The sequence below is a fragment of the Canis aureus genome, chromosome 3 (assembly GCF_053574225.1).
Source record: "Canis aureus isolate CA01 chromosome 3, VMU_Caureus_v.1.0, whole genome shotgun sequence".
In the NCBI taxonomy this organism is placed as follows: domain Eukaryota; kingdom Metazoa; phylum Chordata; class Mammalia; order Carnivora; family Canidae; genus Canis; species Canis aureus.
Genome location: NC_135613.1, coordinates 73890740 through 73914301, shown reverse-complemented (window position 1 = coordinate 73914301; position 23562 = coordinate 73890740). Strand labels below are relative to the sequence as shown.

At 42.2% G+C, this 23562-nt stretch overlaps 2 protein-coding genes and 1 long non-coding RNA gene across 4 annotated transcripts in view; 1 reads left to right on the top strand and 2 right to left on the bottom strand.

The window, feature by feature from the left end:
- The first annotated feature begins 2054 nt into the window (after window positions 1-2054).
- Window positions 2055-15545, top strand: LOC144311354 (uncharacterized). The gene is made up of 3 exons (XR_013376923.1): window positions 2055-2226; window positions 15140-15211; window positions 15295-15545. It is a non-coding gene; the product is annotated as an uncharacterized LOC144311354 (long non-coding RNA).
- Window positions 10685-17963, bottom strand: ATP5MG (ATP synthase membrane subunit g). Its single transcript, XM_077893723.1, has 3 exons — window positions 17686-17963; window positions 12845-13005; window positions 10685-11538 (listed from the first exon to the last, which is right to left on the bottom strand). Exons 1-3 carry the CDS (start codon window positions 17735-17737, stop codon window positions 11440-11442), a joined length of 312 nt encoding a protein of 103 aa, XP_077749849.1. The 5' UTR covers window positions 17738-17963; the 3' UTR covers window positions 10685-11439.
- Window positions 17964-19876: 1913 nt separating this feature from the next.
- The window catches only part of UBE4A (ubiquitination factor E4A), a 37776-nt gene continuing 34090 nt past the window's right edge, over window positions 19877-23562 (bottom strand). For both annotated transcript variants that reach the window (XM_077893721.1, XM_077893722.1), the window contains one exon: window positions 19877-22944. In XM_077893721.1, the coding sequence (XP_077749847.1) occupies window positions 22818-22944 (127 nt within the window). In that variant the 3' untranslated portion in view covers window positions 19877-22817. The remainder of the gene's footprint in view (window positions 22945-23562) is intronic.

Sequence of the window (23562 nt, the reverse complement as noted above, 5' to 3'; positions counted from 1 at the left end):
AGTTGAAGAAGTCCTTTGAGTCAATGAGCATTTGGTTATTGTCTCTCCAGCAATCATGACTGGCCTGGAAGATTTCCCAAAGGTTATCTTTCTCAAGGTCAGTTGGGTAAGGTTGCTTTGACATGTTTTTGAATCTCATTACAATGCATGCATTGTGTTTAGTTGTTTATTCCCAGACTCTTTTGGTAGATAACTAAAGTAAAAAAACCCAAATCCCCAAAACCCATGAGAATATAACCATCATTGCACAAGGTAAAGATCTTATAATCTCTAATGCAAAATGTAAGCCTGAATTAAAAGCTACATGTAGGGGCCTCAGGTTGGAGGGACAAGCAAGCTCCTAACTGAGCAAGAAGCCTGATGTGGAGCTTGATCCCAGGACCCTGGGATCATGATCTGAGCCAAAGGCAGATGCTTAACTTACTGAGCCACCCAGGTGCCCTAATTTTTAAAAAAGATTTATTTGAAAGAGAGAGTGCACTATACTTGCACACCTGCAAGTTGGGGAGGGGGGAAATTTCAAGCTGAGTCCTCACTAAGCACGGAGCCCTACGTGAGTCTCAATTTCAAGAGTCGGAAGCTCAACTGACTGAGCCACCCAGGCACCCCTAAAAGCTACATTTATTAATGTCTTTCATATGTGAAGTCATGTGAGCTTCTGATTTCAAGTTTAAAAACTAAGAACCATTATTTTGAACCATTATGGATAGAGGCTGCATAATTAATGATGATCACTGGTTAATTTAACTTTTAAGATGCTTAGGATTAGGTTTTAGCCTCTCTCTAGTCTTATTCTCTTTATTTTGAGCCCTATTCACACCTAGCCAACTCCACTGCTGACAACCCAGGAAATATTGTCATGTCTGGGGCTCTGATGCAAATTATACACTAGGAATTATCATCTACTCCTGCTAGAGTTTAACTGGAGTGTCTCACATGTGGGTTACAATTCAGATGTCAGTAAGTTTCTGAATAAAAACATAAAAAGCAAACCATCCCCTTCCCCACCACTGCCCCTCACGGTGCAATAAGCAACTTAAATATTCCAGCGTAGGGAGGATGTGGTTAGGGTTAGGAAACCAGGAATCAAGTCCTGCATTCCAGTCCTCTCTGCTCCTGACTCACTCACCTCAGGCAAATGGTTCCACTTCATCTCATCTTGCCCTGCAAAGTGAGGAGAGTAACATTTTGTTTCAAATCTAAGACGGGTGGCTTCTGTTAACCTGCAAGAGGTCTTTGCTATAGTAGAGATGGACAAATAAGGAAAACATGCAGCTATAGATACCATCTTAAGAGAGATAAGAGATGGGTTTTGTCGCTGATTTGTGTTCTGTGCACTGATAACTCTGTGAGCTTATTATTGAGTCTTTACAGGCAGCTTTCTTTTGGGATGAAGAGTCAGACGGTGATGGTAGAGCAAACAAAGTCAAGGGTTCCAAATCAAGGGCCATTTGGCTTCAGTATTTAGTCTCAGTGCAGTGGGGGGTAAAATTTGGAGCCTTGGGGTGAGGTGGGAAATAGTTTCCCCCCATGTCATAGTAACACGGGTATCACATAATAAAGCATACTTCTTTCCGGGGCACCTGGGTGGCTCAACAGTTGAGTGTCTGCCTTCGGCTCAGGGCGTGATCCTGGGATCTGGAATTGAGTCCCGCATCAGGCTCCCTGCAAGGATCCTGCTTCTCCTTCTGCCCGTGTCTCGGGCTGTCTCTCTCTGTGTGTCTCTCATGAATAAATAAATAAATCTTAAAAAAAAAAAAAAGCATACTTCTTTCTACTAGTATATTCAAGGCAGACAAAACCCTAACAGGATCCAAGGTAAAGCAGTCATGATCAAAACATCACTTCTGACTTAATATTTATTTGGCTGATATCACTTGTTTGTTTGCTTAACCAATCCTGGGCTTACATGGCTTTCATTCCATTCCTCCACCCACCTGAAGGTCACTAAAATTGGTAACTAATTGCCTATCATCACCTTAGAATTCACTGTTATCTCAGAACTATATTTATTCACTTGTTCCATTAAGTTCCCTACCCCCTTGAGACCCAGAATGAGATGACATCAAGGTAAAAATGCAGGCTGTCCTTAGGGACAACAATAGCTATTTTAACAAGTAGGCTATAATTCAAAACGGCACAACAGTGTTTTAATTGCTTTTGGATTTGACAACACTGGAATGCATTGAAGCTTGGAGCCCCTGAAGATAACCTGTCTTACTTTGTGTAAGTATTCAACATATAATTCTTTTTTTTTTAATTTATTTTTTATTGGTGTTCAATTTACCAGCATACAGAATAACCCCCAGTGCCCGTCACCCATTCACTCCCACCCCCCGCCCTTCTCCCCTTCCACCACCCCTAGTTCGTTTCCCAGAGTTAGCAGTCTTTACGTTCTGTCTCCCTTTCTGATATTTCCCACACATTTCTTCTCCCTTCCCTTATATTCCCTTTCACTATTATTTATATTCCCCAAATGAATGAGAACATATAATGTTTGTCCTTCTCCGATTGACTTACTTCACTCAGCTCAACATATAATTCTTATAAAAACTCCATCCATAGCATAGGTTGCATGTATAAGCCCAATGAGGAAAAGTGTGGGGTTATAAATCTGCATATGGGGGTGCCTAGGTGGCTCAGTGGTTGAGCATCTGCCTTCGGCTCAGGGGGCGATTCCAGGATCCAGGGATCAAGACCCCATCGGGCTCCCTGTGGAGAGTCTGCTTCTGCCTATATCTCTGCCTCTCTCTCTGTGTCTCTCATGAACAAATAAATAAAATGTTAAAAAATAAATAAGCCTGCATATGATGTACTTCTATCAGTTCTACTAAGGATATAAATCCCGAAATGCAGGCTTGGCAAAGCCAAGAGGGAGTTAAGACGGTCAGTTCCTAAGGGATTTCTGGGATTTTCAGATTTCAAGCTAGGTCTCCTCTAAAAGATCTGCTGCTGCCCACCAGCTCGTTGCTCCCTCCTAGGCCTTATGCAAAGGCAGCCCTGCACTCTCACCTTGCCCAGGAAAGGCCTTTAATCAGGGCTCTCAATCTCTGTTTCAGAGTTAGAGGCTGAGATGCAGGAGTGACTCAGCTGGCATGAGCTCTGGAGCAGTCTCAGCCTGCAGGCCTTCAGGAAATGAGTCCCCCAGGCCTGCATCTCCCTCTGTGGCAAACTGCCACCAGACTCTGCTGTTTATCAACCCAGTACCAAACACAGTAAGGACAGTTTGCTGTTTCATTGTTTGAAAACCTACTATATACCAGCCAGATAGATAATGTGATAGGCTAGGATTACAAAGGTGAGTACCTTCCTGAAAAAGCTTACAGTTCAGTAAGGGAAATAAACAAATGTAAATGTATCATTAGGGTACAATGAGAGGTGTTAGAAGAGGCCCAACAGGAGGGCAAAAGGAAACAGTCTGAGAAAATCAGAAGAGACTTTTCATGGGATCCCTGGGTGGCGCAGCGGTTTGGCGCCTGCCTTTGGCCCAGGGCGCGATCCTGGAGACCCGGGATCGAATCCCACATCGGGCTCCCGGTGCATGGAGCCTGCTTCTCCCTCTGCCTGTGTCTCTGCCTCTCTCTCTCTCTCTCTGTGACTATCATAAATAAATAAAAAAAAAAAAAAAAAAAAAAAAGAAGAGACTTTTCAAAGTGAAACAGGGGTGTGCCAGGTAGACAGAGCCAGGATGAAGGCAGAGGAAACAGCTGTTTATGAAGGTATGGAATCATTAAAGGGCAGTTTATTTATCACCTCTGTATTGAGTGACTTCTATGTGCTTGGAACTTGGACTATGTAAGTGAACAAAACAGATTTTTAAACATTTCTGCCTTTGGGGGCCTTACATTTATTTTAGTAAGGTAAAATAATTAAGCAATAAACATAAGAAATCAGTAAATCATACAGAATGTTAGAAGTTGGAGTGCCTGGGTGGCTCAGTCGGTTAAGCATCTGCCTTCGGCTCAGGTCATGATCCCAGAATCCCAGGAGTCCCTGGATGGAGCCCCATATCAGGCTTCCCGCTCAGTGGGGTATCTGCTTCTCCCTCTGTTCATGCTCTCTCTCTCACACTCTCTTTCTCACATAAGTAAATAAAATCTCAAACAAATATATATTAGAAGTTGATTTTGGGGAATTTGGAGATGGGGAAGCAGGAAAAAAAGTCTATGGAGAGAAGTTTCTTGGAATTATAATTAGTGTGGTTGGGGAAGCCCACAATAAAAACACCTAATGAGGGGAGGGACCAGCTCTGGCACTATGTTGGGGAGGAGCATTACAAACCTAGGGACCAGCAGGTGCTGAGGCCAGGAGGTTTGAAGTAGAGCAAGGAGACCGATCCATGAAGCAGGAGAAAGTGGAAGAGTGCGGGACAGTGAGGCCAGACACAAAATAGAAAGCCAGATCTCGTTGGGCCTTGCAGTCCACTGCAAGGATTTTACCTCTGAATTTGAGTAAGGTGAAAGCCACTGAAGAGTTGTGAGCAGAGGACTGACCTGGTCCAACTGATGTTTTCATGGGATCGCTCTGGACGGTGTGAAGAATAGACTGCAGACAGGCAAGCTTGGAAGGATGGAGTTGGCCAACAGTCGAGAGGGAGAAAACTGTGGAATGGGTTTCTGGTGGGGGTGGGGAAGAAAATCAAGAATTCAATTTTGGACCTGTTAAATCTGAGATGTCTGTTAGAGTGAAGGTTGTGGGGAGGTATCAAATGGGCAGTTGCATATATGTTTGGAGTTCAAGGGAGAGGTAGAAACTAGAGATAAATTTCAGAGTCATCAGTGCATAGATGTTACTTAAAACCACAAGACTGGATGAGATCACCAATGGAATGAATACAGATAGAGGAAAGACTGAGCCTTATCTCTGATATTCCAAAGATAGGAAGACAGAGAAAGAAGGAACCAGAACAGGAATCCAAGAAGCAGGAAAAAAAAAAAAGAAAAAAAAAGAAAAAAAAAAGTAAGGAGGAAGGAAGGCCACAGGAAAGCTCTGGAAGTCAAGTGTATCATAAAATGTATCAAGCAGGAAGAGATATTCAGGGGAGTCAAATACTGCTGAAAAGTTCAAATAATACGAGGATTGAGAATGGACTCTTGCATTTAAAACATATTTTATTTATTTATTTGTGACAGAGAGAGAGAGAGAGAGACAACGGGAGCAGAGGGGAGGGATAGAAGGAGAGGAGGAGTCTTTTAAAACATTAAATAATTTATTTTTATTTTTAAAGATTTTATATACTTATTTGGGAGAGAGAGAAGAAAGAGGCAGAGAGGGAGGGAGAGAACCCTAAGCAGACTCTGCACTGAGTGGGGAGCCCAGCTTGGGGCTTGATCCCACAACACTGAGATCATAACCTGAGCTGAAACCAAGAGTTGGATGCTTAAATGACCATCACCCAGGTGCCCTCAATATTGGTTTCTCTCTTTTTTTTTTTAAGATTTTATTTATTTATTCATGAGAGACACAGAGAGAGAGGAAGAGACATAGGCAGAGGGAGAAGGCTCCAGGCAGGGAGCCCGATGTAGGATTTGATCCCAGGACTCCAGGATCACTCCGTGGGCTGAAGGCAGGCATTAAACCGCTGAGCCTCCCAGGGATCCCTCAATATTGGTTTCTTTTGAGGTGTTTTGCTGCAAAAGGGAGCTGGTTTAGTAGCAGATAGACTAGGTAGTACCATGTGTATACACTCATAGGAACAATACAGTAGGGAAGAAAATTAATGACATAGGAAAGGAAAGAAATTATGGCACAAAGACATTGAATGGAGGGAATGGTTTTAAAAAGGAGAATGAATGGAGTGATGGGCTGGCTCAGTCACGGAGCATGATTTGTCATCTTGGGAGTTGTGAGTTTGAGCCCCATGTGAGGTATAGCAATTACTTAAAAGTAAAATCTTAAAACAACAACAAAAAACAACATAAAAAGGAGCATGAACAACTCAGTAGGCAAGATGGAAATATATACATGGGTGCAGATAGTAGTGAGTAGATGATGCCGTGGGAGTCAATGGAAATTCTCCAATTGCTTCAACTTTCTTAATAAAGTAGGAGGAAAGGTCATCTGTTGACAGAAATAATCATGGGTCAAAGAAATAAAGTATGCTTGTCAGGTAGTATTAAATGCTTTCTTAAGAAAAAAAAAAATGCTTTCTTAAGGATTCTTTTAAAGATTTTATTTGAGAGAGAGAGCACGAGGACAGAAGCTTAACCAACTGAGCCACCCAGGCACTCCCTTTCTTAAGGTTTTTCTTTTTTTTAAGATTTTATTTATTTATTCAAGATTTTATTTATTTATTCAGAGAGGGAGAGAGCACAAGCAAGGGGAGAGGGAGAGGTAGGCAAAAGGAGGAGAAGCAGACTCCCTGCTGAGCAGGGAACCGGATGCAATGCGATGCAATGTGATGCGGGGCTCCATCCCAGGACTCCGGGATCATGACCTGAGCCAAAGGCAGATGCTTAACCAACTGAACCATCCATGTGTCCCTGTTAAGATTCCGATCAGGAATTTATATTATTGCAGTGAGACTGGCCAACTTACTTTTCTCCAGCTACATTCCACTACACGGGTGCAAGTGCAGAGCACACAGACTAGCCAAGGATGTGGCTTGTTGGCAAATATTCACAAGAGTGGTGGTGACTGACAATGGAAGGAAAAGAGGACGTCAGAATGGTGAACAAGATGGTAGCATCCATTTATTGATGGTCACAGTGACTCCAAATTAATGTATTAGGGCAGCCCTGGTGGCTTGGCGGTTTAGTGCTGCCTTCGGCTCAGGGCATGATCCTGGGGACCCGGGATCGAGTCCCACGTCGGGCTCCCTGCGTGGAGCCTGCTTCTCCCTCTGCCTGTGTCTCTGCCCCTCTCTCTCTCTGTCTCTCATGAATAAATAAAATATTAAAAAAATTAATGTATTAGAGGAAATGGCCTAGCAAGATAATAGGTGGTCAGAGAGAGGGATGCATGAAATTCAAACTATAGTGACTGAAAAGACTGGTAATTACTTGGGAATGAATGCCCAAGGAAGGTCAAAGACCTAATCAATGGACTTTCACAGGAACCAAGAGGCTTGCTAGTTGGATCATTTGTCAATGGTTTTCAAACTTTAGCATGTGTCAGAATTACCTGGAAAACCAGTGAAACCACAGATTGCTAGATCCTACTCTCAGAATTTCTAGGTCCGATTCTGAGGATTTTCATTTCTAAGTTTCCTGGTGATGTTGCTGCTGCTGTGGTCCAGGGACCATACTTTGAAAAATACTGATCCATGTGTATGTTGAAATTGCCAATTATTAACATGTAAGTAGTTTTGCAGAGTGACAGCGAGCCAAGAGAAAAAGATTGTCAAGAAATAAAGAACAGCTGGGGTGTCTGGGTGGCTCAGTTGGTAGAGTCCAACTCTTGGTTTTGGCTCAAGTCATGGTCTCAGGGGTCATGAGACTGAGCCCTATGTCCTGTTGGTCTCTGCACTCAGTGGGGAGTCTGCTTGAAAACTGTCTCCCTCTGCCCCCCTTGCTCCCTACCTCCCTGGCTTACATGTGCACATTCTCTCAAAATCTTGAAAAAAAGGGCAGCCCTGGTGGCTCAGCGGGTTTAGCGCCGCCTCCAGCTCAGGGCGTGATCCCGGGGACCCCGGGGTCGAGTCCCACATCGGGCTCCCTGCATGGAGCCTGCTTCTCCCTCTGCCTGTGTCTCTGCCTCTCTCTCTCTGTGTCTCTGAATAAATAAAATGTTAAAAAAAATACTGAAAAAAAGTAAACATTAAAAAAATGAAATAAGTTTGGTGACTAATGAACTGCAACCATCAGGAATAGTGGATAATGTGATGAGATCTAAAATTGGCTTTTATGGGGACTGGTTGGAAATTGTGTGGCTGAAGCAAAGGCTGGTAGCAGAATGAGATTAAGGCAAGGCTACAGGCAGATCATCAAGGGTCTTCCATGTCAATACTTTAATAGTAGTGGGGTAAGCAGTTCAGTGTGGGTTCCCTGCTAAGGGGATCTCTGGTGGAGCTGCTTTGTGGTTATCTTGAGTGATAACCATACCAATTCATTTCTGGAAGAAATAAAAAGTATACTAACTAGGAAATATTAAGTCTCACAAAGTTAGATGTCACTTAACATGAGTTTAGGTAGGATGATATCTGATGGGACAATAAAGCTTAAGTAGCTTGATAGTAGGGCAAAATAGAACATTACTATAGAATGGAACTGTGAAAGTACAATACAGGGAGGTTTATGAGGCGGTCAGGCATAAACTATGAAGTCAGGGCATAGACTATGACATGGGGTCACTATCTGGGCCCAGTTTGGGATGCCACTTATTACTCATGGGATCATTTAATGTTTCTGCTTAGTACCTATTAAATGGGTCTATCATTTATGCCACATACCTGAGGGAAAAGTCGAGGGTGAAATGACTTAGTGCAAGTGCTTTGAGGATGTGAAGAAAGTAAAGTGCATTGAGCTATCCTCAGAAATCAGGGTAGAAGAAACAAGGAGAGCATGAGGTGTATAGAACAAAGGATTAAGTGTAGACAGTTTCACATCCATGTGATCTTGAAATGAAAGCCTTCTAAAATGGCTCTGATATTTACTGACATTCATGTGGAAAATTTACTTTTACATAGTGGTTTCCTTAGAAATTCTACTTTTGGGGACGCCTGGATGGCTCAGTGGTTGAGCATCCATCTGCCTTTGGCTCAGGGTGTGATCCCGGAGTTCCAGGATGGAGTCCTGCATTGGGCTCCCCACAGGGGGCTTGCTTCTCTCTCTGCCTATGTCTCTGCCTCTCTCCGTGTCTCCCATGAATAAATAAAATCTTAAAAAAAAAAAAAACACAAAAAAACACGAACAAACAAAAGAAAAAGAAATCCTACCTTTGGACCACAGGTATGGACAAACATGTATGACTGGGTTGAACTTCAGCAGCCCGTCACCTCCCCTCTTTGCTGGTGCCCTGTACTAAGAATGTCTGTGCTCCTACACACTGAGAAAAGTGCAGAGCCACCTGTGCTCTTATATGCACCCCACGTGGGTTTCTGTCCTGGCTTCTGTTACCTGGAATTGAAATCGCCTGCTGCTGTCAGACCATACAAATCAAGGGGAGAAATTGTGCCTTGTCAAATCCCTCCACGGTTGCCTATTCACTGGTCTTGACAGTACAATCCTTCGTACGGTGTTAAAGGCACTTCCGAGATCTGGTCCCTGTTCCCTGGTCTTATAACACTACCACCCCCTGGGGATTCAGTCACATGTTAAGTTCTTTCACAACCTCTAGTGTGCTTTACTTTTTCTGACTTAATAGCCTTTACACAGGCTGTTGTACCTGACCGGGGTACCATGTCCCATTCTTGGCTCTTAGTCTTCCGGTTTATTTATTTTATTAATATTTTACTTATTTATTCATGAGAGACATAGAGAGAGGCAGAGACACAGGCAGAGGGAGCAGCAGGCTCCATGCAGGGAACCTGACATGGGTCTTGATCCCGGGTCTCCAGGATCAAACCCTGGGCTGAAGGCAGCGCTAAACCGCTGAGCCACCCAGGGATCCCCCCAGTTTACTTTTGATATTGATTCCTGTGACAGCTTCCCTTGAGTCCCCTTCTCAAGTCTGGGTTAGACTCTTTCAAGCGGACTTTCCACTTCTCTCATTAGTTCTTCTCACATTGTTGTAACTGCATGCTTAAATTACCTCTCACCAGACCAAACACTGAAAAAGGGGACATTCATGTCTCCACCACAGTGCCTGGATTCAGAAGGCTCACAATGAAGATCTGAGGTATGCTGAAGTGGTCAATGGCAGACACTTGGCACACAGATTCAGTGAAAGCCAGCCTCAACAGTTCTTTACTAGGAGACAAGACTTTTGGGGTTCAGGAGGGCAAAAGGTAACTGGCTAGCAAAGTTGCCACTTCAAGGAGCCCACCGCTATTTTAACTATTTTCTATATTTAAGAAAATACTGTACATGCACTATTAGCCACCACACATAGGTGTGTTGTATGGCAGAGAAGGAAGTTGCAGTGAAGTGAGTAGCAAATGTTTATTTTGAGGACTTTCTGGGTGTGTGTGACCAGATGGTTACCAAAAAATTACATCATGAATCAACTATGCCTTGTTGGTTATTAGTGCTAGCTGATCTCATACCTTAGAATTTATTAATTTTAATATACATTGTGTGAAATGGAGAAACTCCTAAAGATCGCCATGACTGTTGTAGTAACTTTCAGTCTTTCACCATGCGTATTTTAAGTTACTGAATGCCTTTTGAAGAGGTAGTTTCAGTTTTGACCACCTGTGATTACTGGAAGAAGTGGTAAGTTAGGCATTACTTAATTTCAGAAGAGCAGCAGCCTCTGTGGAGACTTTCCTGCTGATCACTTAGGAAAACCCTTGACTAAGCTAAAGCTTAGTTTTCTAAGTGCAGTGGATAAATTTGAGATAGACTGGATAAATGTTCAATAGTACTAAAGGATTAATACTGTACTGTGAACCATGATGTTTTTCTAATACGCAGTTAGCTTCTGGTTGGTTATCAGGTTGTAATGCATGTATTACGATGGCTGCAGGAGTTATAATGGATTTAGAAACATACCAATAAGCCATTCAAAGATGGTGAAACCCCCCAAAAGCCAATGAATGATTAAGTCTCTCCTGTATCCTCAATAAAACAGCTTGACAGACCAGTAGCAAGCATTTCTATTTATTTCAGAGTATAATGTATGCTTCAGAACCATGGAGGATACTAAATTTATAACTATTTAATATCCATAGGGTATTTTATTTTTGTAAAGATGGGTTCTAAAAACCATAAAACTGAATAGATTAGTAATACAACACACATCAAAATTAGATTTAAAAAGGAGGTTGTGGCTCTCAGTAGCTCTGTCCTGGTGTTAAAGATGTCATACTTAGAATACCACCAAGTACTTTAACATTTATAAATGCAGGTGTTATCTCTGATTCTAGCAAAAAGAAACCACTGAAATTTTATTCTTTATATCACAGACATGATTTAACCATATCACTTTGGCACGTGGTATTGCTATTTTTCCTACTGTAGCAAATCCTAGTTCTCCCAAGACCTTTCCTCTGACTATTCTGGAAATAAAAATAAATTTATCATATATTTCAAATCTTCAAATTAGAATGTTATTCTTATAAATGTATTTCCCAGGTTGGTATATTCACATACATCCTTCATCCTTTCTGATTTTAGGCTATGCAAAAGACATGCCCTGAGAGCTGTATTAATGTATTAAAGCAAAAAGACAATCCATCTTATTATTAAGAGAAACTGTGATCCTTCCATGTAGTATCTGATAGAGAAAACACTGATTTTGATACATTATCTTATTTTATTCAAATACCAGTCTGATCACATATGGTCCAAGAACACTCAAATTATAAGCCACATAGAAAGAGATGTTAAAGATTGGTCTTCAAACATTATAGCCAATGATGCCACGCTTGCCTATGATCTCGCCGACATAAAACCACATCCACACCTCGGTGGCCACCAAACCATTCAGCAGAGCTTCCTGAAAAAAGCAGCACAAATTTTAATGTGTATTTCTTCCTTACATATTTAAAAGTATTCTTTTCCAGGATTAAGTAACAGAAAATGTAAGGATGCTATTCATTTAGAGAGCAGTTTTAGCCAAAGTCAAGATTTACTGATGTTAACTTTGTTCAACTGCTGAGAACACTTGAACTTTCAATTATGTAAGGTAAGTAGTCCAGAGCTTATAAATTCTTTCAAAGCATTCTTTAAAGACCTGAACTGACTTAACCCTTTCATTATTAGTTTATGAGACACTTTATGAGCCCTAAAACAACCCACATCCTGGAAAGAGCTGACACATTTAGACAGGGCATTCATATGAAAGGATGGCTATAGGAAGGTAAGTCTCTGAAGAGACATTTCTGTCTGGTCAAAGGGAATTTGTTGAGAGATGAAGAGCTTTGTCTCCTCCTTTATTCATTTATTATTTGGTTTAGCTCTTTCTAAGTATTCAGTAATTACTCAGTTTCACAGATCAATGTTTTATTGTCCTGAGAGAAAAAGCACATGACTGGTTCCAAAAAGCAATGTTATAGCATGCAAGCACAGCTATAGATCTTGAAACTCTAGTTGAAAAAAATTATTTTTCCACAACAACACTGAGCCTTTTCCTTTTAGCACCTGGATGTGAATTTTAATTTTCCCCTTCAAACTAGACCAGAAATACCAGAGGTCTCCTGAAAAAACTGTTTTCTAGGATGTAGATTCTAGAGTCAGCAATAATTTAGTTATTTAGGTTTTTTTGTATTCTGTGTTTGGCTCAGGCAAGCAAACATAAAATCCAAGTTCCAATTCTTATAGTCTTTAGATTTTATCTTAATGCAATTCAATAGCCTTTCATATTACATGATATGCTTGCTAGGTTTTGATATTTTTATCTTTCATGTGAGTGTTAGCCGCCTGATAGTCCAAGAAATCTTTTGGCTAAACTGGGAATATTTCCAGGCCTACAGATGAAAAAAAGTATAGAATCAGCAAAGTAAGCCATCCTATTTTAGTATACTAACCAAAATAGGAGAGGGAAAAAAAGTTGCCCAGTAAAAATGCTTGTGTCTTTGTCATAAGACTAATAGGAAACGAAGACATAAAATAGCTGAATTATTTCAACCCAGATGACAAAATTAGAAAGGTAAATATCTTTCTCAGCAGTCAAGAAAGAGATTATCTCTCATAATGTAGGTTTCAGCCTCACTGGAAAATACATATATTAATCAAAACAATCAGAAAACTCCCAAGGGAAGACATTTTGTTATGCACATACGTTTTCATTTAGCCATAGTTACCTTAACTGTGAGCTGTTTGAAGCTACCAGTTTGAGCACTCTTGACTATTTTTTTCAAGCTCTGAATAGCTGTAGGGATCTCAGCAGGGGTTGGAGGAACCAGCTCAACCCTGGCATAGTGCCAAAATGTGGCCAATCGAGGCTTCGAGTAAGTCACAGCAGCTGGAAAACAAAACAAAACAAAACAAAAAAACGAGGATGAACTCACTAGAGACCGAAAGAAGCAGATGTGTGGGTTGGACACAAATATTTATTCATGCATCACATTCATTCACTGCTTGTACCAAATGTGCACCCGGTGTGAAAAGTCAAAGCTGCTCCCTGGTAACAAGAGGCTTTTAAAGATGCAGAACACCTGTGTCACAGGGAAGTTCAATCAGGCAGGAAGCTATAAGCACATTCAATTATGCCAGGACTTCACTAGTGGCCAGCTAGTACTGTTACTTATGAACGGCAAATCTAGCTAACTGTAAAGTCACTAGAAGCTGGATTCAGAGACAAGAAAACAGCAGCAATGTAACCATTTTCTTGGTAGAGGAGTAGAAAATTGGGAGAGACGAAGTGCAGAAAGGGAGGGAAGGAGTTACAGAGAACGCATCCTTAAGAATAAAACTTGTCACAATGTTGGCTACAAATCCAGATGGAATTATACCAATTAGGGCCCATTTTTGGTATCCTCATCAATATGTGAATTAAATCTTTCTTTAACAAAAGCCCAGCTGCTCCTCCTTCAAAACAACACAAATAATAAAAATAAGACCTACATGTATTGTTCAGAGCAGCCCAAACTCAAATCTATTACTATGCTGAAATTCCTCAAGGTAGTTACTATTTCAGAGAACAAAAAATTCTTAATAACCAGAATAGATGTAAGATTATGGTAGTGACTTCAGAAAGAAAAAGGCATTTTATAAGAAAGTTACAAGACAAACGTGATAAAAACAGCACACTTGCATGAACATCCATAAATTACTATTCAAAGATGGATTATCCAAGGCTCTTGGTACTTTTCCTATTATTAGCTTCCTGAATTTGGGTATTTCACTACCGAGAATTACTATCTGCAACACCCTTCGTGCTTAGGGCCATGAGCAGACACAAGGCTCTCAGTTCTACATAGAACTGACAGTGCCCGTAAAATGGGACTATCACAGAGTACAAAGTCTTGTGTAACTGTCTTTAAAATTATCTTCAAAACACATATATTTCATCCTTTAAAAAAAATAGGTAAATAAATGGTGGATGATGGGAGCCAGATTTGTCACTGTAGGAGAGGAAAAGGACAAATAGGCAAGAAAAGAAGCAAGAATAACCCCATTGTACTAGATTAGAGTTGGAGACATTCATATGAACTCATATGTAGTTTAATATATTTACAGATGGACAGATACAGAGACCACCATATATATGCATGTATACACATGGGTTACTACATACACACCCTTAAAGAGGGCATAGAAGCAATGATATTCTAGCAATCTAGTAGCAAGAAATTTATTTGGTGCCTAGATATTAGTTTCAAAATACCATTGTCCAACAAAAGAAACTAGGGCTCCTTGGAGAAATGGTCGATTCTAAGGCTGGGGCAAGGAAAATTTAACTTGAGTCTGAAGGATTTTGTAGTACAAGAACGGGGGTAGGTCAAGAGGACAGAGATGCCAACCTGAAAGAGTTTTCAATGGCCAAGGCTGCAACAATTTTTTTTTTTAAAGATTTTATTTATTTATTCATGAGAGACACAGAGAGAGAGAAAGGCAGAGACACAGGCAGAGGGAGAAGCAGGCTCCATGCAGGGAGCCCGATGTGGGACTCGATCCCGGGTCTCCAGGATCACACCCTGGGCCAAAGGCAGGCGCTAAACCGCTGAGCCACCCAGGGATGCCCGGCTGCAACAATTTGAACAAAACATACTACTGGAGGTAGGAAGTATGAAACAAATGTACATGAATCCATACAATACACCACTAAATAAACAACTGGGAAGAACAAATCTTTCTGATAGAATTCCATTTAATTATATGTAAATACTCCTTCCTACAGGAGATGGAATCCCTGCTGTTGGCAGCTGCTCCCTACCCCCTCAATGCACACCACGAACTAGACTTGGTTACTTGCTTCTGAAGAATAGATTATGGGAAAGGAAAAACAGTAACCTTACAGTAAGAAACCTAGCAACATTAACCATAACCAAATGATGAAAGCTAATTTCACCAGTGATGTTAAATGGGTATCACATACACCCTGATAGGTGATTATGGCATTTCACTTTTGTGTTATTCTTTCTCAAAACCCACAGCTCCAAACTACTCATGAGAAAAATACCAGACAAATACAGAATGGAGAACATCTTTACAGGATACCTCAACAGGTATGTATCTACATAGATAGCTTAAAAACTGTCAAGATTGTGGGAAGTAAAAAACCCTGATATTAAAGTGTTACAATTCACAGGAAACTATGAAGATTAAAAACTCAGTACAACATGGAACCTGGATGGGCTTCTGGAACAGAAAGAGATTAATGCAAAGCTGGTAAAATCCAAATAAAGCCGCAAGTTTGGGGATGCCTGGGTGGCTCAGTGGTTGAGCGTCTGACTTTGGCTCAGAACATGATCCTGGGTCCGGGGATCGAGTCCCACATCAGGCTCCCTGCAAGAAGCCTGCTTCTCTCTAAGCCTATGTCTCTGCCTCTCTCATGAATAAATAAATACATCTTAAAAAAAAAAGTCTCAAGTTTAATAAATAGGAAAGAAAAAAAATCGGACTCCATGACTTCCCTGGGGAAGTTACTTATTCCTGTAAGCTTCCTTGTGCTCCCAGGAGAATTAACAGATACATTAAGAAATTTTTTAAAAGTAAGCTCTATATAAAAAAGAAACAAAAACAACTCTAGGCCAAACATGGGGCTCAAACTCACGACCTAGAGATCAAGAATCTTGTTCTATAGACTGAGCTAGTCAGGTGCTTCTATGGTTATTATTATTTTTTTTAATCTTTTTAGGGACGCCTGGGTGGCTCAGTGGTTGAACAGCTGCCTTTGGTTCAGGGTGTGATCCCAGGTCCAGCGAGTCTCTTATCAGGCTCCCTGTGAGGAGTCTGCTTCTCCCTTTATGTCTTTCCCTCTCTCTCTGTGTCTCTCATGAATAAATGAATAAAATCTTAAAAAAAAAAAAGTCTTGTTAAAAAAGATTTTATTTTTAACTCATCTCTATCCAACGTGGGGCTTGAACCCACAACCCCAAGATCGAGAGTTGCGGGCTCCATTTACTGAGCTAGCCAGGTGTCCCAATTTTTATCAGATACTAGAAGTACACATAACATACTGAACTATGTTACAAAGCAAAATACATTTCTGCATTTAACAGTCTGGCCCCAGCTGAGTGCTTTTGGAAGAATAACAACTGTTATCTTTTAATTACAATGATACAAGAGTTTATTTTTTAATAAAATTTTTTTGTATTATTTTTCTTTTTGAATTTTATTATTAAAATCAGTTTCAGGGCCACTGCTGCCTTTGGCCTAGGGTGTGATCCTTGGGTCCCGGGATGGAGTCCCAACGTCGGGCTTCCTGCATGGGGCCTGCTTCTCTCTCTGCCTGTGTCTCTGCCTCTCCCTCTCCCTGGTCTCTATGTCTGTCATGAATAAATAAATAAAATCTTAAAAAAAAAAAATCAGTTTCAAACCCATCACCTGAAAGATATGAAAACCATGCTGGGGGAGGGGGGGATCCACCTGAAACAATTTTTTTTTCTTCGAATCATCCACAAAGTCCAAAGGATGAAGCCCACAATTTCTTCTTTTTTATTTATATACAACTATAGAGCTTTATCACAATAGGTACCGTGATACGCTGCAAACTTAAGCGCTTCAGGAAAATGTGTTAAGTTAGTGGATTGTGGGGTTGTGTAGGAGACACTCCAGCATTACTGTATTTGGCATTACCAGGCCTTCAATAACTCACTGTTTGGCTGCTGACAGGAGCAAAGAAAGATGATTAAGATACTAATCACAGTAAAATGGGTTAAAAAATACAGGTGTTCGGAAAATTGTTTCCATTCACGTTTCATGATCGAATGTGAGCGAAAGCTAGAGATCTGTGCTTCAACCGCTTCCTAGAATACAACGCGCCCCGGTTTTACTTTCTCGCCTTGCGGGTAAAACGAACACCCTGCTACCCAGCAGACGAACGCGCTACTTTGGACTGAAGAGGCTGCTACTCAGGGCTGGGGCTCTTCAGGGTTGGTCATAAGTACAGCGGTCCGCCAGCTGGGCTTTCGTTCACGAAAAAGCCCATGAATATTAAGCCAGAATAATAAAGACGGCTGTGGACACGCTCCCTTCCTAGGTCTGTTGGAGTCAGGGATACCCCAGGTCTACAAAGCTCGATTCCGCCTACCATTTCCATTAAAGCAGCAACTTCACAACCCGGCCAGGACGAGGGCAGAGCCCACGCTCCAGGGCAGCACACCCATCCCCAGACAGTCACGGAGCCTTCCAGGTAGCCGGTCTGAGAGGCAGACGATCCACGGCGCTCGGCGGGCCTGTGCCCTCCTGCCGTCGCCCCGCCGCAGGCCGCACCGCCGCCGGACCCCCGCCCCCCGAGGCCGAAGGGGGCAAATGGCGGCAGGGAGGGCGACCCCAGCCTGCCCGCACGCCCCTTCCTCCCTTCGTAGGCGGCACCGAGGACCCAAGCTGCGGGACAGGCGGCGGAAGGCTAGAGGACAGTCGCAGGCCGGCCCCCGCCGCCCCCTCCCCCCGCCCCCCGACTCCCGCGCCGCCCTCGAGGAACCACCGCCCGCGTCGTCTTCTCAGGCCTCCCGCCCCGGGCCGCGGCCGTGCTCACCGTTCAGCAGCGCCGGAGCCTTCTCGGCGAGGTTACGGACGAACTGGGCCATGGCTCCAAGAGGGACGTCCCGCCGCCCCGCACGGCCGCTGAATGTCACCGCCCGGAAGGACCCGCCGCAGGACCCCGTTCCGCTCCCAAGGGCGGGCTCCCTCTCTCCGCGCCGGTCCAAGGTATTTAGGCGTTCTGCGATCTGTCCGGAATCTGGCCGGCCCGATCGTTTTCTTCCGTCGCAGAGGACAATGCGGGTGTGAACAGGCGAGGCCGGGGAGCACGCGGAGGGCGGCGGGCTTCGGCGGGGACACAGGCATTTCTTGGGGCAGCCGCCGTCGGAGGCCCGGAAGGCCGGCGGGCTTCGGCGGGCGCATGCGCCGTGAGCTTCCCGTGCTGGCCGTGGCGCCCACCTGCGCCCTTGTCCCAGGTGCGGCCGGCGAGGAGGTTAGGAGGGGAAGGCGTCTCTAGGGCTTCCCTAGGCCAGGACGGTCGTCTTATAACGGCAGACAGCGTCCTCGGCCAAACGCGGAAAGTAATGGCCAGAGCAGGCGCCACATCACCTGTCATCCGAGCCAGTCCTTTGCTTTTCTTTAGCTGATTTTCCCTAATCCCCATCTCCGCCCCCCCGCATCTTGAATCGGGGCTGAATCGGAATCCAGTTCCCCTAATTACCTAGTGAGTCGCAGGGAACTATGCAGATGGGAGCAACGAAACATTTACCGAGGGTCTCCAGTATTCCAGGCATTTTGGAATCTAAAGGAAGCCTGTAGAGTGGCGTCAGGCAGCGTCCCCCATTTAAGACTGGGATTGGTAAACGGCCACACAGCTAGTGAGTGGCAGAGTTGGGATCTGAAGAGGTTGCAGTGTAAGCAGGAGAAGCGGCCTTAGTATGGGAGGAGGAGTGGTGGTGGTGATCTGGGAAGATTGCTAGAGATTAAGGTGATGTAGAACACAACAGCTCTGTACTACAGGGTCGAAACTTTATAGTTTAATAGGAGTGGAAGAAAAGATTTATGTAGGAAGTGGCATTCGATGCAAGAAACATAAGTAATGTATCCTGGAGAAGCATGAGCAGATCTGATTGATGGAATGGTCAGGTGGAAGGAAAAATTAGGGTTGATATCCAGGAGCCAAGAGCATCATTTCAATGAAGGAGTGATTCAGCTGCCTACTATTCCAGAGAAGTCAAATTAAGGTTGGGAAAGGTAATTTACCAATATGGAAAATATTAGCTAGAGCATTTTCAGAAAATTACGATAGAAGCCAGAGTACATATGTCTATAAGGAATGTGAGTCAGAAAACCAGGTAAGGGGGGGGCACTGGGCGGCTCAGTCCTTAGGCCTCAGACTCTTGATTTCTGCTCAGGTCATGATACCAGGGTGTGAGATCTAGCCCCAAGTTGGGCTCCACCTGGGCGTGGAGCCTACTTAAGATTCTTTCCTTCTCCCTCTGTCCTTCCTCTCCCCCCATATAAAACCAAGTAAGGCTGTGGAACTTAAGGTAGAAACTGAAGATAGAGAAGGGGGATTACTAAGATTATCTGAAGAGACAAGAAAGAAAACGGTGGGGATTAGCCTTGGAACCGTGGGGCCTGATTCATGGATGGGATGATGGGAGAGAAGTTTGAAAGTGAAAATTCTGAGGTCTCTATCTTTCCAGTTAAGAGGAAGTCAAGATCTTCAGTGAACGCAAACTGGGAGGGTCGGAAAGATTGGTGGAAAAATGTTAAAGTTTGGTTTGGTGTTGAATTTCTGGACACAGAAGGGTTGTTGGGCACTGTTAGCAACCACGGATTTGTGGTCATAGTACTCTAAAGATTATGTCATTTTTCTCCCAACAGTAGTCGGTAGCTTGGATACTGGAATAGAGGGGAGTGACTGGGCCCATCTAGACTGAGGTCTTACAGCGCAGGGGTAAGACAGGGAACACGATAATGATTAAAATGAAAGACCTGGGGTTTAGGCCAGATAAAGAAAAGTGAAGCCAGAAGTGAACTGATTAGGAAAAAACATGTCCTAAGACTCATCTGGGAAACTCCAGGGTCCAGAAGCCTGGTAAGGGAGGTTAGCTCAGCTGGGTGACCCATGTTTGATGTCACCTTAGAGAAGTAAAGGTCAGAGTCCCCTAAATTTTCAGAGGGATTTCTGAAACTGCCACTAGCTTTTCATACTGTAATGAAGGAAGTGATAACAAAGGTTGTAAGTCAGGTGTTCATTTATTAAATACAAGCTTTGAACAAACACCCCCAGGCAAGTTTGACAAGAAGTAACCTTCCTGGAATGTTTCAAAATACAGTTATGGTTGATCAAATTTTATTTCAACCAACCTTTTCGTTGTTTTATTTTTTATTTATTTATTTATTTATTTATTTTTTTTTTTATTTTTTATTTATTTATTTGTTTATTTTTTGTGTCTAGGTTTTCCTGTGTAGCAGTTAGAGCATGTGCATTATTTCCTCACATGACATCAACAGTGCAGCATCAGCCTCTCTGGCTTGTAAAGGCACCCAGTAGACTTATGCTCTGGGCAATGGCTGCTTAGCAACCAGCATCAAATAAAGTAATGAAGCTTTCGTAGACTGTGATACCAAACAGCAACTGGCACTTTCACCTGCACCATTAAAAAACCTTTAAAGTTTGTTTTTACATATCCATTACAAACTATATTAAAAAAAAACAAACACAAACCAAGATTGCTTGATAAAGCCTACTTAAATAATTTTCCAAGTTTAGTTATTACCCTCTTGGTAAGCAGTACCAGAGCTGATAAAGAGTCTTCATTTTCCTATCATACTCCAGTAAAGCCAACACATAAAACTAGGTAGATCAGAAAGTCTCTAATAGATTTAGAGCTGTTTCTGAGTTCCAGACAACAAAACATCTCTTTAAGCTTCCAAGCGCATATACACACCATGGTGTTCACCAAGATGATAATTTTTTAGTCTCATTTTTGGGATGTTCTTAAATTACTTCAAGGAAAGAAAAAAAGGCACAGAGGACACTTGGTTTCCTTACCAACAGTGACCTTAAGCTATACACTTGCCTTTCTGATGAGTTTAAAGATACTCAGCAGCATTAATGGTGCCGTAGCCATTCATAAAAAGTTTCAGGAAAAGAGACTTCAAGAAAAAGAAATAAAAGCTTGCTAGAAAAAGCTTACAATCTGAAGACCACAGAAGTAGAATACAGACACAGATACAAGAGGCAGCATAGAGGTTGTTAACTAGAAAGCTGCTGGAAACAGCTGCCTTCTGAGGTTTTGTGCCCATTTTCCCTCCAATTTTCTCCTATAAAACTCTGGTCTTTCCCCCACTTAAAAACAAAAAACAAAAAAAAAAAAAACGAAAACATCCTATTACATTGGGTTTGGAAGATAACTGCAAGTAGACAGAAGCTTATTTTATACACAGTTCATTTGCAGAGAAGTAAAGGAGGATAATAAATAGGAAATGAAGCTCATTTGAAGAAAAGGAACAAATCCTGTTAACCCAAGCCTTAAAGGCCCAACTTGCACACTGAATTAATATCTTACATTCTAGCTTTTCCAAGAGTCCTGGACTCCTTTTTTTATTTCTAAGCACAGCAATAGGCAACATCTACTTTACACCTCATGAGGGATGCCCTCCGACGTGAGGTTTTCCCAAGTAATGACACTGAAAGCACATTAAGGACTGTGTAAAGCAAATCGTGTTGGAATATCATAAAACTACCATCTGATTTGAAGAGTCCATGGTTAAAAAGGAAAGTGACCCCTGTTTCTGGCTATCACTTTTCTTGTCACTTATGGTATCTTCAGGCTTACAGGGACAGTGACATGGTCCAGAGGGGAATGTGCCTCACTTGGCATGTTACCCTCCGCAACGGAGTATCAGGGAGCACAAGCTCAATTTGCAAAAGTGGGGCCCATCCACCTACTAACTACACGGAGCTGTGTGGATATTTAAAACGGCTGTAGACAAGGTTGTGCTCAAATTCCTACTTTGTTAATTGATGACCTAAGGCTGAGTTAGAAGCAGCTCTTGGAAGTTAGGTCACAAGCCCAAACAAACATTAACTATATACATATTATGGTCTCAGAATTTTCTCTAGATTAAGTGTGTCCATAAACATGGCCACACACTGCATACATCTTACCACGGAAGAGACAATATAAAGTGGTACTCAGTTGACACTAGACCAATATAAAAATGCATGTGGTGTGTATATATATACTGAAGTATACTGTTGCTAAGTGTCTTAAAATGACATCTTTCATGGTTACAATATTTGTTCCCTAACTTTTCCACTCAACCTTGTCCTTGTAGCAACAGATTTCCATAAGATAAAGAGGGTCTAACAGCCTCCTTTTTTCTTTCACCTCAGAATTTTCTAAATAAAGTGTCAAAAATTCACATTTGTTCTACCAATCCTGCAAAAAATATTATGGGGCTAACTTATTTGTGGTGATGACAGCCCCAGGGGAGAGTGTTCATCTTCCATCGGATCTCTGAGTTACGAGGTAACACAAAATTAAGAACTACCAACAGAAACTGCCTAAGATTCCTTTTTAAAAATCTCATCTATTCAAAAGTCAACTCAAACATCAAGGTATCTCCTTTTGTGTGAAAGGTTATTCTGTTAACAGCAGAACTGTAACAAGAAAAGGGCTGACATCTGGGTCATGAAGACCAGTAAATACCTCAATGATACAGGACCTTCTGATGGTGTAAGTGGTCGCCAGAATATGTGACGTCATATACTTAAAAGCCAGGCTCACCAAAGGTCTCTGAGCAGTTCTTGGCAGAGCAACAGTAGGGTGGCAGGAGGTTTTAGTAGTTGCAGTTAATATAACTTAAGGTAGGAAAAGGAAGCAAAGTAGAAGAGAGAATGAAGGGTACAAATGAATGATCATTTCTAAACTTGGTGCTGCTATAATCAGTGTAATTTCCTGCAAGCCAGGAACACTGTAAAATTCTTAGGAATAAATCTAAATTGTCATAATTTCAGCAAGAGCAGTTCTCTAATTTAGTTAAAAAAAAAAAGAAAAGAAAAGAAAAGAAAGAAAGGAAAAGGAATAAAACCAAGGAGAGAGAAACCACAAACAATTGTTTATCTACACTCTGGGGTTGGTTGTTTTTGGTTTGTTTGGTTCACAGTATTTATTCAAGTTGCTCCTTTTGTTGTTTCCTCTCTGCAAGCCATCGTTGGATTTTTTCTTTTAGTTCTGTGTTTGGCCGGATCTGGTCCATGGTGAGGGGACTACGGTTAAAGGGGTCGGTTTGGTCACTGGGACAAAGAGAGAAAAGGGAAAGGGGTTATTTTTGTAAGTTCTAACACCCGAAGCCCAAGCTAGAAGTGCAGGCGTGTCTCCCTCTAAGATGGAAGCCAGAAGCCCTGTACATCTGTGTCAGGCGCTGACCTGAGGTTAGAGAGAAGGAGACAAGAAAAGAGTGATTCATGGGGTTTCTGGGATTTCTGCAGATGACTTAGCTACTCGGTCTCTCTGCTTCTTAACAACCTTTATTTCAACACTGCTGTTCAGATCATACTTGATTTGATTTTCCTCAGGTAGAGAGTCTGGACACTCATGTCAGCACACAGAGCCACTTGTGGTTCCAGTGACAGGCTCTCAAGATAGTCGAAGGTGTTAGGGCATAAAACCTTGTAGATTGACACCTGATTTTGTTAGCTAATCACAACACACGTAAATGCAGATTACGGTTCTCTGAAGGTTTACAATATACTTTAAGGGGTTATATATCTTTTCTGTCTATATCCTGAGGCCACAATAAAATAGATATTTTCACTGACACTTTGGAAAAGACATCCACCTACTATAGTATTTATGCATATAGTGAATGCTTAAATATCAAACACCACAAAGTCAAAAATCCTCTTTTGCAA

What these genes read in the sequence shown, in the direction of transcription:
- ATP5MG (XM_077893723.1), bottom strand. Translation starts at nt 17,737, where the DNA reads ATGGCCCAGTTCGTCCGTAACCTCGCCGAGAAGGCTCCGGCGCTGCTG. An exon ending in GGCTCCGGCGCTGCTGAACG is followed by an intron (nt 13,006 to 17,685) that starts GTGAGCACGGCC and finishes TTTGTTTTCCAG; the next exon opens with CTGCTGTGACTTACTCGAAG. An exon ending in TCAAACAGCTCACAGTTAAG is followed by an intron (nt 11,539 to 12,844) that starts GTAACTATGGCT and finishes TGCTTTTTTCAG; the next exon opens with GAAGCTCTGCTGAATGGTTT.